At 42.2% G+C, this 16,332-nt stretch overlaps 1 protein-coding gene across 5 annotated transcripts in view; it reads left to right on the plus strand.

Annotated features, from left to right (window-relative positions):
- The window catches only part of osbpl3b (oxysterol binding protein-like 3b), a 209,453-nt gene that overhangs the window by 95,267 nt on the left and 97,854 nt on the right, over nucleotides 1-16,332 (plus strand). For 4 of the 5 annotated variants that reach the window (XM_063069575.1, XM_063069572.1, XM_063069574.1 and 1 more), the window contains 2 exons: nucleotides 7,427-7,560; nucleotides 11,574-11,681. In XM_063069575.1, coding sequence (XP_062925645.1) covers nucleotides 7,427-7,560; nucleotides 11,574-11,681 — 242 coding nt within the window. The remainder of the gene's footprint in view (nucleotides 1-7,426; nucleotides 7,561-11,573; nucleotides 11,682-16,332) is intronic. The other variant, XM_063069573.1, reaches the window with a different exon arrangement.

The raw sequence follows: 16,332 nt of genomic DNA on the forward strand, positions 1-16,332 counted from the left end.
TGGAATGTCTAAGGGATGGCTCTTCAGAACAGCTTGTTGTTGAGCCCACTAGGGGATCGGCTGTGCTGGATTGGGTGTTGTGCAATGATCCGGAGGTGATAAGAGAGCTGAAGGTTAAGATACCCTTAGGGAACAGCGATCACAATATGATCAAGTTCACTTTGAAATTTGCGAAGGAGAACTGTGTCGGTATTTCAGTGGAATAAAGGAAATTACAATGGCATGAGAGGAGATCTGGCCAAAGTTGACCAAAAAAGGAGACTAGCAGGTAGGAGAGTAGAGCAGCAGTGGCTGGAGTTTCTGCGAAAAATGAGGGAAGTGCAAGACAGATATATTCCAAATAACAAATTTTCGAATGGAAGAAGGACACTACCGTAGCTGATAAGTGAAGTCAGGCAAAGTAAAAGCAAAAGAGAGGGCATACAAGGAAGCCAAAGCTAGTGGGAAGATAGAGGAGTGGGGAGCTCTGTGTGCAATGAAAATTGCTATTGAGAAGGTGTTCAGGAAGCTTATTGGTCTGAGGGTGGTTAAATCTCCTGGGCCTGATGGAACGCACCCTTGGGTTCTGAAGGAAGTAGCTGGAGGGATTATAGGGGCACTAACAATGATCTTTCAAGAATTAATAGACTCTGGCATTGTACTGGATGACTGGAAAATTGCAAATGTTACTCCACTATTTAAAAAGGGTGGGAGGCAGCAGAAAGGAAACTATAGAGCTGTCAGCCTGAGACCAGTGGTTGGGAAGTTGTTGGAATCAATTATTAGGGATGAGATTAAGGAGTGATGTAGGCACATGACAAGATAGGCCAAAGCCAGCATGATTTCCTGAAAGGAAAATCCTGCGTTACTAACCTACTGCAATTTTTTGAAAAAATTGCAACCAGGGTAGACAAAGGAGATGCAGAAGATGTGGTGTATTTGGATTTTCAGAAGGCCTTTGACAAGGTGCCGCACATGAAAGGCTGCTTAGCAAGATAAGAGCCCACGGAATTACAGGGGAGTTACTAGCATGGGTGGAGCATTGGCTGATCGGCAGAAAACAGAGAGTGGGAATAAAAGGATCCTATTCTGGCTGGCTGCCGGTTACCAGTGGAGTTCCACAGAGGTCAGTGTTGGGACCGCTGCTTTTTACGATGTATGTCAATGATTTGGACTATGGGATTAATGGATTTGTGGCTAAATTTGCAGATGGTAAGATAGTTGGAGGAGTGGTAAATCTGTGGAATTTGTTGCCACAAGTGGCTGTGGAGGCCAAGTCATTGGGTGCATTTAAGGAGGAGATAGCTAGGTTCTTGATTAGCCAGGGGATCAAAGGGTATGGGGAGAAGGCAGTGGAGTGGGGATGACTGGAAGAATTGGATCAGCCCATGACTGAATGGCAGAGCAGACTTGATGGGCCGAATGGCCTACTTCTGCTCCTATATCTTATGGTCTTTTTAAGTGGTACTGTCCTCATCTAGGTTTATATTTTCTCATCCACATATTTGGCTTCCAGCACTGCACAACTATCTTTTCAGGAAGTATTCTTGGCAGAGGTGATCACAAACTGCTCCAGGACTTCAGAATCAGAATCAGGTTTATTATCACCGGCATGTGACATGAGATTTGTTAATTTAGCAGCAGCAGTTCAATGCAATACATAATCTAGTAGAGAGAGAGAAAAAAAAACTAAATAAAATAAAACAATAGTAAACAAATCAATTATGTATATTGAATAGATTTTCTTAAATGTGCAAAACCAGAAATACGGTATATTCTAAAAAGTGAGGTAGTGTCCAAAGCTTCATTTTAGTGTCCATTTTAGAATCGGATGGCAGAGAGGAAGAAGCTGTTCCTGAATCACTGAGTGTGTGCCTTCAGGCTTCTGTATCTCCTACCTGATGGTAACAGTGAGAAAAGGGCATGCCCTGGGTGCTGGAGATCCTTAATGGACTCTGCCTTTCTGAGACATCGCTCCCTAAAGATGTCCCGGGTACTTTGTAGGCTAGTGCCCAAGATGGAGCTGACTAGATATACAACCTTCTGCAGCCTCTTTCGGTCCTGTGCAGTATCCCTCTGTACTAGATGGTGATGCAGCCTGTCAGAATGCTCTCCACGATACAACTATAGAAATTGTTGAGTGTGTTTGTTGACATGCCAAACGTCTTCAAACTCCTAATAAAGTATAGCCGCTGTCTTGCCTTCTTTACAACTATATCGATATTTTGGGACCAGGTTAGATCCTCAGAGATCTTGACACCCAGGAACTTGAAGCTGCTCACTCTCTCCACTTCTGATCCCTCTATGAGGATTGGTATGTGCTCCTTTGTCTTACCCTTCCTGAAGTCCACAATCAGCTCTTTCGTGGCCGGCTGGTGGCGCAGTGGGATCAGTGCCGGACTCCAGAGCGAAGGCTCCCGAGTTCGAATTCAAGTCGGGCCCCGCCCCCGAGCACACTTTCTATCCGTGCCGGGTTGAGTGTCAAGCTAGCACTTGGCCTCGTAGAAAATACAAGGGTCGAGTCAGGAATGTTCATATCGTGACCTGGTTAATCCTGACACCACACGCCAGACAAGAATGGCTGACTGGTGCGACATGCAAAAAAATAAGCTCTTGCGTTTTACTGACATTAAGTGCCAGGTTGTTGCTGTGGCATCATCCCACTAGTTGCAATATCTCACTCCTGTATGCCCTCTCATCACCACCTGAGATTCTACCAACAATGGTTGTATCATCACCAAATTTATAGGTGGTATTTGAGCTATGCCTAGTCACACAGTCATGTGTACACAGAGAGTAGAGCTGTGGGCTAAGCACACACCCCTGAGGTGCGCCAGTGTTGATAGTCAGCGAGGAGGATATGTCATCACCAATCTGCACAGACTGTGGTCTTCCGGTTAAGAAGTCGAGGATCCAATGCATATATTAAACATAATTAAGACATTCTCCTGCTAGGTAGCAGGTAATTACATAGCAGAAAAAAGCCCATCAATTCTGCTCTGCCATTCCATCATAGCTGATTTATTATCCTTCTCAACCCCATTTTCTTGCCTTCTCTCTCTAACTTTTGATCCCTTACTAATCAAGAAACTATCAAACTCCGCTTTGCTGGGCACCTACAAAGAAAGCACAGTAGTGCCTCTGCTTAGGAGGTTGTGGAGATTAGGCAAGACATCGAAAACTTTGACAAACTTCTATAGAAGTGTAGTTGAGACTGACACAGCATCACAGCCTGGTATGGAAACACCAATGATCTTGAAGGGATAATCCTACAGGAAGTTATGGATACAGCCCAGTCCATCTCGGGTAAAACCCTCCCAACTACGGGAAATGCTGTTGTAGGAAAGCAGCATCCATCATCAGGGGCCATATACTCTTCTCACTGCTGCCATGAGTAAATAGTTACAGGAGCCTTCGGGTTCACACCACCAGGTTCAGGAACAGTTATTGTCCCTCAATCATCAGGCTTTTGAACAAAAGGGGTTAACTTCACTCAACTTCACTTGCCCCGCCATTGCAAGGCTCCCACAACTTACGGATTCACTCTCAAGGACTTCTCATTTCATGTTCTTGTTAGTTATTGCTATTTATTTATATTTTCATTTGCACAGTCTATTGTCTCCTCCACTCTGGTTGAACACCCTAGTTGGGCAGTCTTTCACTGATTCTGTTATCGTTACTATTCTATAGACTTGTTGAGTATGCCCACAAGAAAATGAAGCAGGGTTGTATATGGTGACATATATGTACTTTGATAAAAATCCACTTTGAACTTTGAACTTTAAATATACCCAATGACTTGGCCTCCACAGCCAACTGTGGTGTTCTGATTTAGTGCACATTTTTGTGAAATGCATGGTTGAATCATGACCGTGTCTTTGTCCTTAACTCGGCTGATTTCTCCCTTGTACCGATTATCGTTGCTCCTTGGAGCTGGTGGCAAGAAATGTGCAAGAGGTTATTAGTCTGTGTCCAATTGACTACTTTTGTGATTATTCCCTTTACGGTGTGTGCTGAGATTCGTCTGCACACGCTGCCCATCCTGTTTTCAGCTACTGAGGAAATAACGGGCAAGTTGGCATTTGAGCAGGGCACGAGCCTGGAGTTTCTGTACAGCTCTTTTTCAAACCACGCTCCGCCCCACAGCTAAACTGAGGATGAGATGATTGGCTGCTGTTGCTGTTGGGTGTGGCCTGTCCTGGGGCTGGAGGCCTCGGCGTGTGAGGGGATGGGGGGGGGTGGGGGCTTGTTTTGTTCTGTTGTTGCTGTTTGTTTTTGTGTTGCTCTCGATTGTTCGTTATGTTGAACGGTGTGAGGGCAGGATGTCGGCTGCCCCCAGTGCATCCTTGGGTGTGTTGGTTGTGAACACAAGCAACTCATTTCACTGTACATATGATAAATAAATCTCAATGTTGACTGCCTATGAGGTTCATTCTGTACTTTTGTGAGATTCAGTGTATTTAATTTGAATACAATAAGGTAGGGTAACTACATGCATTCTACTTCATCCAGGACACAAGATCACCAATGTAGCTTCTCTAATATTTTTAGAATTTATTTAAGATCTTACATCTATCCCACAATACGAGGGAGTAAAAATCTTTGCGTTATGACTCCGTTGCAATGTAGAGACATGTGAATTTAAAAGGCTTGTAGAAAGAAGCTGTCTCACAGTCTTGGCTTCAATGCTGCGCTAGCGTTTGCCAGATAGAAGCAGCTGAAACAGTTCATGGTTACATAGAACATAGAACAGTACAGCACAGTACAGGCCCTTTGGCCCACAATGTTGTGCTGACCCTCAAACCCTGCCTCCCATATAAGCCCCCACCTTATATTCCTCCATATACCTGTCTAGTAGTCTTTTAAACTTCACTAGTGTATCTGCCTCCACCACTGACTCAGGCAGTGCATTCCACGCACCAACCATTCTCTGAGTAAAAAAAACCTTCCTCTAATATCCCCCTTGAACTTCCCACCCCTTACCTTAAAGCCATGTCCTCTTGTATTGAGCAGTGGTGCCCTGGGGAAGAGGCGCTGGCTATCCACTCTATCTATTCCTCTTATTATCTTGTACACCTCTATCATGTCTCCTCTCATCCTCCTTCTCTCCAAAGAGTAAAGCCCTAGCTCCCTTAATCTCTGATCATAATGCACACTTTCTAAACCAGGCAGCATCCTGGTAAGAGAGTATGCATTATGATCAGAGATTGGTTGGGGTGACTGGTGCCCCGATGACCTTCCAGGCTGCCTTTCTGCACCTGCTGCTATAGGTGCCCTCAATGGAGGGAAGTTTACATCCACAGATGGGCTGGGCTGTCCGTACCACTCTGATAATTGTTCTAGTAATGATACTGTTCTAATAATTATCCATTGTCTTCAGATAGTGACAATTGAGTCTGCAGAGAGTGGGGGAGACTTTGTGTTCAGAGTTCAATTCCAGCACTGTTCTGTAAGGAGTCTTTGTACATCCGACCTGTGGAATGAGTGAGCATTCTCCAGGTTCTCTGGTGTCCTCCCACAGTTCAAAGACGTACCGGCTAGGTGAATTGGCCATTGTCAATTGTCCCGTGATTAAATTAAATTAGGGTTAATTGGGTTTATTGGGCCGATGTGGCTCGAAGGGCTGACTGTGCTGAATATATAAATAAATGCACACGTTACCACTCAGTACCTTGAGATTCATCTTGCAGGAATTTATAGGAAAATAAATACAGTAGAATTTATGGAAAAACTGTACATGAAGACTGACAAATAACTAATGTGCAAAACCAGACAAATCGTGCAAGTGAACAAAATAGTAAAAACATGAGTTGTAAAGAATAAACCCAAGAGATTCTGCAGATGCTGCAAATCCAGAGCAACACACAAAATGCTGGAGGAACTTAGGAGATCAGGCAACATCTATGGAAGTCAGTAAACAGCCTACGTTTTGGACTGAGACTGGAAAGGAAAGGGGAAGAAGTCCAAATAAGAAGGTGGAAGGGGGGTGGGGGGAGGAGGAGTACAAGCTAGGTGATAGGTGAAACCAGGTGGGTGGGGCACGGGGGTGGGGGGATGATGTATGAAGCTGGGAGGTGATCAGTGGAAAAGGTGAAGGGCTGGAGATGAAGGAATCTGATACGAGAGGGGAGTGGACCATGGCAGAGGGAAGGAGGAGTGGCACCAGGGAGAGGTGATAGGCAGGTGAGGAGAAGAAAAGAAGTAAATGGGGGTCAGAGTGGGAAGTAAAGAAGAGGTAAGGACGAAGGGGAAAAATTACCTGAAGTTGGAGAAATTAATGTTCATGCCATCAGGTTGGAGTCCACCCAGGTTGGAATATGAAGTGTTACTCCTCCAGCCTGAATGTTGCCTCATTGTGACAGTGGAGAAGTCCTCGAATGTCAGTCCAAAGACTATAGAATCAGTTCAGAGTTGGATCTCCAGCACCCGCAGATTTTCTCTTGTTTCAGAGTTGTAATGTGTGAAGTTATCCATACTGGTTCGTGAGCCTGATGATTGAAGGGTAATAGTTGTTCTTGAACCTGGTGGAGTGGGGCCTGAGGCTTCTGTACCTCCTGCCCAGAGGAAGCAGTGAGAAGTGAGAAGAGAGCCTGGATGTGTACTGTATCTACTACTGATGTCACAAGACTAACACCATTACAAACTGCAAATTGATATGCATAAGAAATTAAAAGCAGTGAAGTATTTGGAGACCAAATACTTAATTAAAAGACATAATTAAAAATATACTCTAATATCCAGCTACACAAGGAAATCTGCAGATGCTGGAATTTCAAGCAACACACATAAAAGTTGCTGGTGAACACAGCAGGCCAGGCAGCATCTATAGGAAGAGGTACAGTCAACGTTTCGGGCCGAGGCCCTTCGTCAGGACTAATTGAAAGAAGAGCTAGTAAGAGATTTGAGAGGGGGAGGGGGAGATGCAAAATGATAGGAGGAGGGGGAGGGATGGAGCCAAGAGCTGGACAATTGATTGGCAAAAGGGATACGAGAGGATCATGGGACAGGAAGCCTAGGGAGAAAGAAAGGGGGAGGGGGGGAAAAAGCCCAGAGGATGAGCAAGGAGTATATTGAGAGGGACAGAAGGAGAAAAAGGGGGGAGAGAGAAAAAGAATATATAATAAATAAAGGATGGGGTACAAGGGGGAGGAGGGGCATTAACAGAAGTTAGAGAAGTCTAATATCCAGTTAGTTATTTTTTATGAATTTATTTGGATTATTTGAGGAATTACAGTGTTGAAGTCTTCACCCACAAATGAACATCGTTATTCTGGTCTATTGTCTGCTCTCAGTTTGAGTTAGATTGTATCCTTGACTTCCAATTCTTGTGTCCATTGGTCATATGAGTGTGATTTGAAAAACTATTTCTGTTCAATTTTATGTGTATATTTGATAATTTGTTAAATCCGATTCAAGATCAAGTAACTCGGTTATTTTGATTTGGTAGTTCATTCCGCACTCAAGTCGGTGTACAATTCGATTGTCATTGAGAGGGAGAAACTGAAGCTTTTGGTATCAGAACATGATGCATGCCACTCGCCATCTGCACAGATCATTGCTCTGAAAACCGCCTTGAGCTCGGTAAGTTGAGAGATTATGTTGGTATAAAAATTGCCAATGTTTCATTTATATATGTAGCTTCCTAAAGATGTACATCTTTCATTATTATTGGCTAATGCTGGGTTAACCCTTTGGTTTTGTTCCAGATTGTAATTTATTTTGATAGTTTGTTAGCTTAAGTTTTCTATTTTGCTGTTTGCAAAATCAAGCATAAATTGAAGTTAAGTTGCTTTATTGCTTCTCAGTTCTGTCTAGAAAAGATGACGCATGTTAGTAGTATGGGTTCACCCTAAGAAATAGTCAAATCACCTATGTGATCCTAATTATCTTAGGTGAGTACTTTTCTCAGGGAATAAGTAACTTCAAAGTAAATTTATTATCTAAGTACATATATATCACCATACACAACCCTGAGATTCATTTTCTTGTGGGCATACGTAGTAAATCCAAGAAACATAATAGAATCAATGAGATACTGCGTCCAACAGGACGGACAAACAACCAATGTGTAAAAAAACAACAAACCATGCAAATATAAAAGAGAAATAAATAAATAAGCAATAAACTTGTATATGCTTCTATAGTTTTGTTGGTATACTCTGAATCAGAATCTGGTTTATTATCACCGGCATGTGACGTGAAATTTGTTGACTTAGCAGCAGCAGTTCAATACAATACATAATCGAGCAGAGAGAGAAAAAATAAATAAAATTAAACAATAACAAATAAGTAAATCAATTACATATATTGAATAGATTATTAAAAATGTGCAAAAACAGAAGTACTGTATGTTTAAAAAAAAAAGTGAGGTACAGTAGTGTCCAAAGCTTCAAAGTCCATTTAGGAATCTGATGGCAGAGGGGAAGAAGCTGTTCCTGAATCGCTGAGTGTGTGTCTTCAGGCTTCTGTACCTCCTACCTGATGGTAACAGTGAGAAAAGGGCATGCCCTGGGTGCTGGAGGTCCTTGATAATGGATGCTGCCTTTCTGAGACACTGCTCCCTGAAGACGTCCTGGGTACTTTGTAGGCTAGTGCCCAAGATGGAGCTGACTAGATTTACAATCTTCTGCAGCTTCTTTCGGTCCTGTGCAGTAGCCCCTCCATACCAGACAGTGATGCAGCCTGTCAGAATGCTCTCCTCGGTACAACTATAGAAGTTCTTGAGTAGATTTGTTGACATGCCAGATTGCTTCAAACTCCTAATAGAGTACAGCCACTGTCTTGCCTTCTTTATGACTACATCGATATGTTGGGACCAGGTTAGATCCTCAGAGATCTTGACGCCCAGGAACTTGAAGCTGCTCACTCTCTCCACTTCTGATCCCTCTATGAGGGTAGGTTTCTGGACATGTGCACTCAACCAATAATATGTGTTTATTATGTGCTCTCTTTACAGTCCACAGAATTTCACACTTTCCTCCTCTGAAATCTTATCAGCTGTACCTTCTCCACATTTTGCAGTTCTGTTTGGCATCCTGTTACATATCACCATCCACCTCAATATCTGCTCCTTTGCCAATATTTGTTGTGCAAGCTTGGCAATGTTCCCAATACTCAAGCCAAGACCATTTACAAAATTGTGTAATACTTTCAGAGTTCGCCTTTTGTGAAACAGATGGGTTGGCAGTGTGGTGTATGGGTTTGCACAACACTTTACAGTACCGGTGACCCGGGTACAATTCCCTCCATTTTCTATGAGGCATTTGTGTGTTCTCCCCCCGCGACTGTGTGGGTTTCCTCCCGGTGCTCCGGGTTTCTCCCACAGACCAAAGACGTACCAGTTGATAGGCTGATCTCGTGATTAGGCTAGCTTTAAATCGGGGGTTTCTGGGGAGCGTGGATCGATGGGCCTATTCCATACAGTATCTCAATAAATAAATATTAATGAAAAGTAAACCTTGTCATAAAATAGGGGTTTAAAAAAAATGCTTTGACTAATTATCTGTGATGCTTAGTGTTTCTCTTTGCTTTTTTTTTATCCCCCCAGAAAATCACCACCTGTGGGTAGAGGTTCTGTGACTCTTGTGTTAACAAATGTTGTGGAATTAGTTTTATTTATTCAAATCTAATCACGGTTGATAGAGAATCAGCTTTATGTTTTTACCTCATGTAGAGCATTAATAACAAATAACTACGCACTATAAAAAGAGGATGAAAATCTGAAATCTATTTTGGTATTCAAGGCCAAGGATGGGCATAAATAATAGCTTTAGAGAGATGAGTTCTTGATCATATTTAAATGAGCTTCCTTGTGGGATATTTGTAGATAAAGATCACCTGTATTGGATCCAGAACCTGGGAAGCTCAGCATTAAATAGAGTTTGGGTTTGAGCATCGCTTTGGACAAAGACCAGGCATTCCAAATGAGTAAAAGCGTACTGCTTCCTATGCTCCCCCTACAAACTGGAGAGAGCACTCGTAAGCGAGAGCCATATTTTTATTTTGTTTTATCTCATTTGGAGATGGAGCACGGTAACAAGCCCTTCGGGGCCCAGTGGGCCCACGCTGCCCAATTACACCCATGTGGGGCCAATTACCTGCGAACCCCACATCTTTTGGGGTGTAGGAGGAAGCTGGAGCACCCTGAGGGAGCCCACGTGCTCACGGGGAGAAAGTACGAGCTCCTGACAGACAGCGGTGGAGTGATTGAACCAGGGTCGCTGATGCTGTAATGGTGTTACAGTAACTGCATTTCCCCCCCCCCCCACTCTCTGAAATTTAACCCTGAGAAGGGTGGGGTTGAGGTGCATTTAGATTGGGCCATGGACGGAGGAAGAGGTTGAGCAAAAGGGGATGAGAGTGGCAGATGAGCAAACACAGTTCTCAAGCTCTCACTGTCCATTCAGTCTGCTCAGGGATGAACAATGCTGCCGAGGTCAGGAAGTCCTGTATGTACAGCCTTGCAGTTGTTTTGGCTGTGACTTCTCAAGGCCGCTATTGAAGACCATAAGACACAGGAACAGAATTAGATCATCGGCCCATTGAGTCTGCTCCGCCATTCCATCATGGCTGATTTATTATCCCTCTCCTACCTTCTCCCTGTAACCTTTGACACCCTTACTAATCAAGAACCTATCAACATTCGCTTTAAATATACCCAGTGATCTGGCCGCCTGTAGCAATCAATTCCACAGAGTCACCACCCTCTGGCTAAAGAAATTCTTCCTCATCTCTGTAATAAATGGAACGGGGATGAGGAGCAATTTGATTGTATTCCTAAACACTATAATGAAAAATATGTTTTTTTTACGCTTTATACTTTATTATCGCCAAACAATTGATACTAGAACGTACAATCATCACAGCAATATTTGATTCTGCGCTTCCCACTCCCTGGAGTACAAATCAATAGTAAATATTAAAAATTTAAATTATAAATCATAAATAGAAAATGGAAAATAAGGTGGTGCAAAAAAACCGAGAGGCAGGTCTGGATATTTGGAGGGTATGGCCCAGATCTGGGTCAGGATCCGTTCAGCAGTCTTATCACAGTTGGAAAGAAGCTGTTCCCAAATTACACTCATTGCAAACAAAATCTCTGTCTTTGTTTTAAAAAAAATAGTACATCTCCCACTGGAATTATTGAATATAGCATCAAACATTTGAGGGAAAAGAAGTCGCTTAGCTGTGTTTCAGCTGCTGAATTTGTCCTTTTAAATTGATATTTCATCTATCAGAATGGCAAAATGACACATTTCATATCTAGTGGTTAATGTAACACTATAACAGTACCAGCAATCAGAGTTCGATTCCACTGCTGTCTGTAAGGATTGTGTGCGGGACTGTGTGGGTTTCTTCCGGGTGCTCCAGTTTCCTCCCACAGTCTAAAGATGTACGGGTTAGAAGAGTAATTGTTCACATTGATGTAATTGGATTGGGTGCTGGGCTGGATTGGCCTGTTACTGTACTGTATCTCTACATAAACAAATATTTTTTTGTGCACTTTAAGCAGTTAGCCTGCTCAGAGTGGTTGTGATGCAGATTGTCTGTGCTAAATAATTAATGCTCTGTATTTCCTTAATGCCCTTTGTCAGGCTTTAGCTCAAAATGCAGAGCTCAAAGGCCGGCTGTGCAGGATCCATGCTGAATCAAGGCTGGTAGATCCAGCTGTCACTCTCTTTTCAAGTCCAGGTTCAGTAAAGGTGGGTCTATGGAGAACTTCATCCATCGCTGTCCGTATGATTCATTCAGAATGATCTCATACATTAGTTTAATATTTCATCACCTTCAGTACATAATTAAATCAATAGGCATTACACAGTGATTCCCACAAATCTGTAATTCCATCTGTCCGTCCTATTCACAACAAAAATCACTCATTTTCCATCAAATTTTGTTAATATTCCACACTTTGATTACCTGATAAATTATGTCATGTGATACTGTTGTCTTTAAAATCAAGTGAAAAGGTCTAGAAAAGAACTGCAGTGTTTTACAGGCTCGTTAATTCTGGATTAGTAACAGGTTTAGCCCATTATGTATTGTCTATAATCTGCAGTGTAGCACTTCTGTTTTTTTTTGTTGCCTCGCTACACACTTTGAAAGCAAGTTTTAACTTGCTTTAGTTGTGGTCTAAGTGTTATTTTGCTCAGCTAAATATGTTTAAACAGGCAGTCTTCATGACACAAGTGTCCTTCCAGATTCTGATCCTGTTGTTTTTGAAAATATTAACAGCCATAGCATCAATCAGCCCAAAACTCAACTGTTTATTCATTTCCATAGATGCTGCCTGACCTGAGTTCCTCCAGCATTTTCAGAATCAGATTTAATATCACCGGCATATGTTGTAAAACTTGTTAACTTTACATCAGCATTACAATGAAATACATGATAAATAAATATAGACAAAACTGAGTTACATTAGGTATATATATGTCCATTAAATAGTTAAGTTAATACGCTACTACTACTAGAGAATGATACCATTAAGAAAGTGTTTGACTACAAGTACCTGGGGTCAAGAATGATGAGTTCGGAGAAGGACGTAAAGATACAGAAGGCGCTGGCGTGGAGGGCTATGAACGACATGAAGGAAATCTGGAAGTCAAACCTGACCAGAGGGCTTAAAAAGAGGATTTTCATAGCAGTCATAGAGTCCATTCTCACGTATGGATGCGAGACGTGGACACTCACCAAGACGATGCGAAAGTCTCCAGGTGGTTGCTATACACGAATGCTCCAGATGGCTCTTGACGTGAGTTGGCAACAGCACATGACAAACGTCGAGCTCTATAACAACCTACCGATGCTCACCACTAAAATCGAGTTGAGAAGACTGCAACTAGCGGGGCACTGTCTACGCCACCCCGAGCTACCTGCCAGCCTAGTCATCATATGGGAGCCCAAGCACGGGAGGATGATCCCTGGGCACCCTCCCAAGACTATGGTCAACACACTCCTAGAAGACAGCGGCGCAGCTAATGTAGATGAACTGAACACACTGATGAGGGAGAGGGAGATGTGGAGAGTCCGTCATCGTGCCCGATGCCAGCCCCCTAGGCCTGAGTTGACGTAGTAGTAGTGTGTTCAAATCTCACCATGGCAGATAGTGATAAATTCAAATTTAATTCTGGACATTAATTGAACAATTATTGTAACGATCTATCTAATGAATGCCTGATGAGGGAGTAAGTCTGCCATTCTTACCGGTCTGCCCGACTCAGGAGTCCAAATCTAGAGTAACATGGTTGACTTTAAATGCCTTCTGAAATGGTTTAACAAACCTCTGATTCCACAACCTATGGACTCACTTTCAAGGACTCCACAACTCATGTTCTCAGTATTATTTATCTATTTGTATTATAATTTGTTTTTGTTTTATTTGCACAGTTTTTACTGCGTTTGCATATTGGTTGTCTCTCAGTATTTCTGTGTAGTTTTTCATTGACTCTATTGTACTACTTTGACCTACAGTGAATGCCTGCAGGGAAATGAACCTCATGATGGTATATAATGACATATACATACTTGATAATAAATTTACTTTGAACTTTGATGACTACCTACTATCCCCATGTGATTGATGAATCAATGCTTCTCTATTTTGAACTGAGAGCATTGAGATTGGCAGAGGTACAGACTGTACTCTGGGTTCTGGGGCAGAGGTACAGACTGTACTCTGGGTTCTGGGGCAGAGGTACAGACTGTACTCTGGGTTCTGGGGCAGAGGTACAGACTGTACTCTGGGTTCTGGGGTAACTTCAATGTCCAAGGGTGGCTCATTTACACCATTGCACACCAAGGAGGCTGAGTTCTGAAAGACATTGCTGTTAGACTGTGAACTGTATCCAATTGATTGCGAAAATGTGGCAAATGCACCTGCGGCTGATTGAGTCGATGAGGCTTTCGATCTTTGGGATCGACCTGCTGAGTAGCCGTCGACGGGACCACCAGCTCCAGGCTCAGACTTCAGGATGGAAGAGATAATTACGCCATCAGGTTCAGGAGCGGTAATTACCCCTCAACCATCAGGATCTTGAAGTAAAGGGGTTAACTTCACTCAAATTGGCCTGCCCCATCATTGAAATGTTCCCACAACATATGGACTGACTTTCAAGGACTCTTCATCTCATATTCTCGATATTTATAATTTACTTACTTATTATTATTTCTTTTGTACTTGCAGTTAGATGTCTTTTGCACACTGGTTGAACACCCAAGTTCATGCAGTCTTTCATTGATTCTATTATGGTTATTACTCTGTTATGGATTTATTGAGTGTGCTCACAATAAAATGAATCTCAGGGTTGTGTATGGTGACATATATGTACTCTGATAAAAAAAAATTGCTTTGAATTTTCAACTTAATCAATAGTACTATCAAACAGGACTTACTCAGTTACAACCTGCTGACAGAAGCTCAGTTTGGGGTCCACTCCTGACCTCATTACTGCTTTAGTCCAAGCCTGGACAAATTAGATTAGATTAGATTCAACTTTATTGTCATTGTGCCTAGTACAGATACAAAGCCAATGAAATGCATTTAGCATCTGACCAGAAATACAAAGAATAGTGTTATTTACAAAATAACTGTGAATAAAAAAAAAGTGCTACAGCACACAAATATAAAAGTACTGAGACAGTACAATACGGATGCAATACTGCTTAGCACTGTGATGAGAGGTTCAGCAGTGTCACAGCTGAACCCTGCAGGTGATGTGAGAGTAACTACCCTTGGCAACAAGGCAGCAAATGTTTGAGCAGGTCATTAAGGATCCCTGGCCAAACGGGAGTGAAAACACTGTGATTGTATTCATGACTAGCACGGAAGAAGTCATGTTGGTTGTTGATTGGAGGTTGGTGGTGGTTCAAGAAGACAGCCCATCAGTACCATCTCAAAGGCAACTGGATGTGGGAGGTTAAATGCCTGAGAAGCCCAAATCCACTGAATAGATATAGCAAGGGTTGCATAGGAGACAGGCATTTTCTAGTTCCCATAAATTGGCACCCCATGCAGATTTGGAGGTCATTGCTATTACTTATTGTTGAATCAAATGCCTAGATTTTTGTGTTTAACAACAGGTTTAGGAAAAGAATCTGCCACTTTTACACAGCAGTGAAGATGGCCAAAGTAAAATGTCAGCTTTTCAGGCAGGACTTGCCTCCAAGGAATTATTTTTAATATATTAATCCCTTTGCATTGCCATAAAAAAGACATCTGTGATGTTCATATTTTGTGTTTCCAATTTTGGTTAAATGGTTTTGTTAACCATTAACAAATTAAGCTCAGCCCCCTGCTCTACTGGCTTTGTACTTAAGACTGTTAAATCTGTTGACAACACCACTGTCAAGGGCCGAATCAAAGGTGGTGATGATTCAGCATATAGGAGGGAGATTGAAAATCTGGCTGAGTGGTGCTACAACAGCAACCTCTTACTCAATGTCAACAAGACCAAGGAAGCTGATTATTGACTTCAGGAGGAGGAAACCAGAGGCCCATGAGCCAGTCCTCCTAGGGGAAAATGAGAGCTGTAAAGGGTCAGCAATTTCCTCGGTGTTATCGTTTTGGAGGACCTCTCCTGGGCCCAGTATGTACGTGCCATTACAAAGAAAGCACAGCAGCACCTCTACATCCCTGAAAGTTTGAAAAGATTCGGCATGCCATCTAAAATTTTGATAAACTTTTATAGATATGTGGTGGAGAGTATATTGACTGGCTGCATCGCGATCTGGTATGGAAACACCAATGCCCTTTGACGGAAAATCCTACAAAATATGTGGATACAGTCCACTACGGGTAAAGCACTTCCTACCATTGAGAACATTTACAGGGAGCATTGTTGCAGGAAAGCAGCATCCATCATCAGGGATCCCTACCATCCCGATATTCTCTCTTCTCGCTGCTGCCATCAGGAAGAAGGTAGAGGAGCCTCGGGACTCTCACCATCATGTTCAGGAACAGTTATTACTCCTCAACCATCAGGCTTTTGATCCAAAAAGTATAACTTCACTAAACTTCTCTTGCCCTATCATCGAACTGTTCCCACAACCTATGGATTGGCTTTCAAGGACTCTTCATGGCACGTTCTCGGTATTTATTGCTTATTTATTTATAATTATAATTTTTTTTTTCTTTTTTGTTTTTGCATAGTTTGTTCTTTTTTGCACATTTGTTGTTTCACAAAAATAAATTGTCTGCTACCCAGACTTGCTATAAAATAACTCAACAAAATATTATACTCTGCGTGAATCATAATTGAATTTTCAATCAAACACTGTTTCATAATTACTGTTTTGGCAAACTTTGCCCTTAATTCCTTACATTAATATAAATGTAATTTCAAAATAATATTT

Source organism: Mobula hypostoma, chromosome 17 (assembly GCF_963921235.1).
Source record: "Mobula hypostoma chromosome 17, sMobHyp1.1, whole genome shotgun sequence".
Lineage (NCBI taxonomy): Eukaryota > Metazoa > Chordata > Chondrichthyes > Myliobatiformes > Myliobatidae > Mobula > Mobula hypostoma.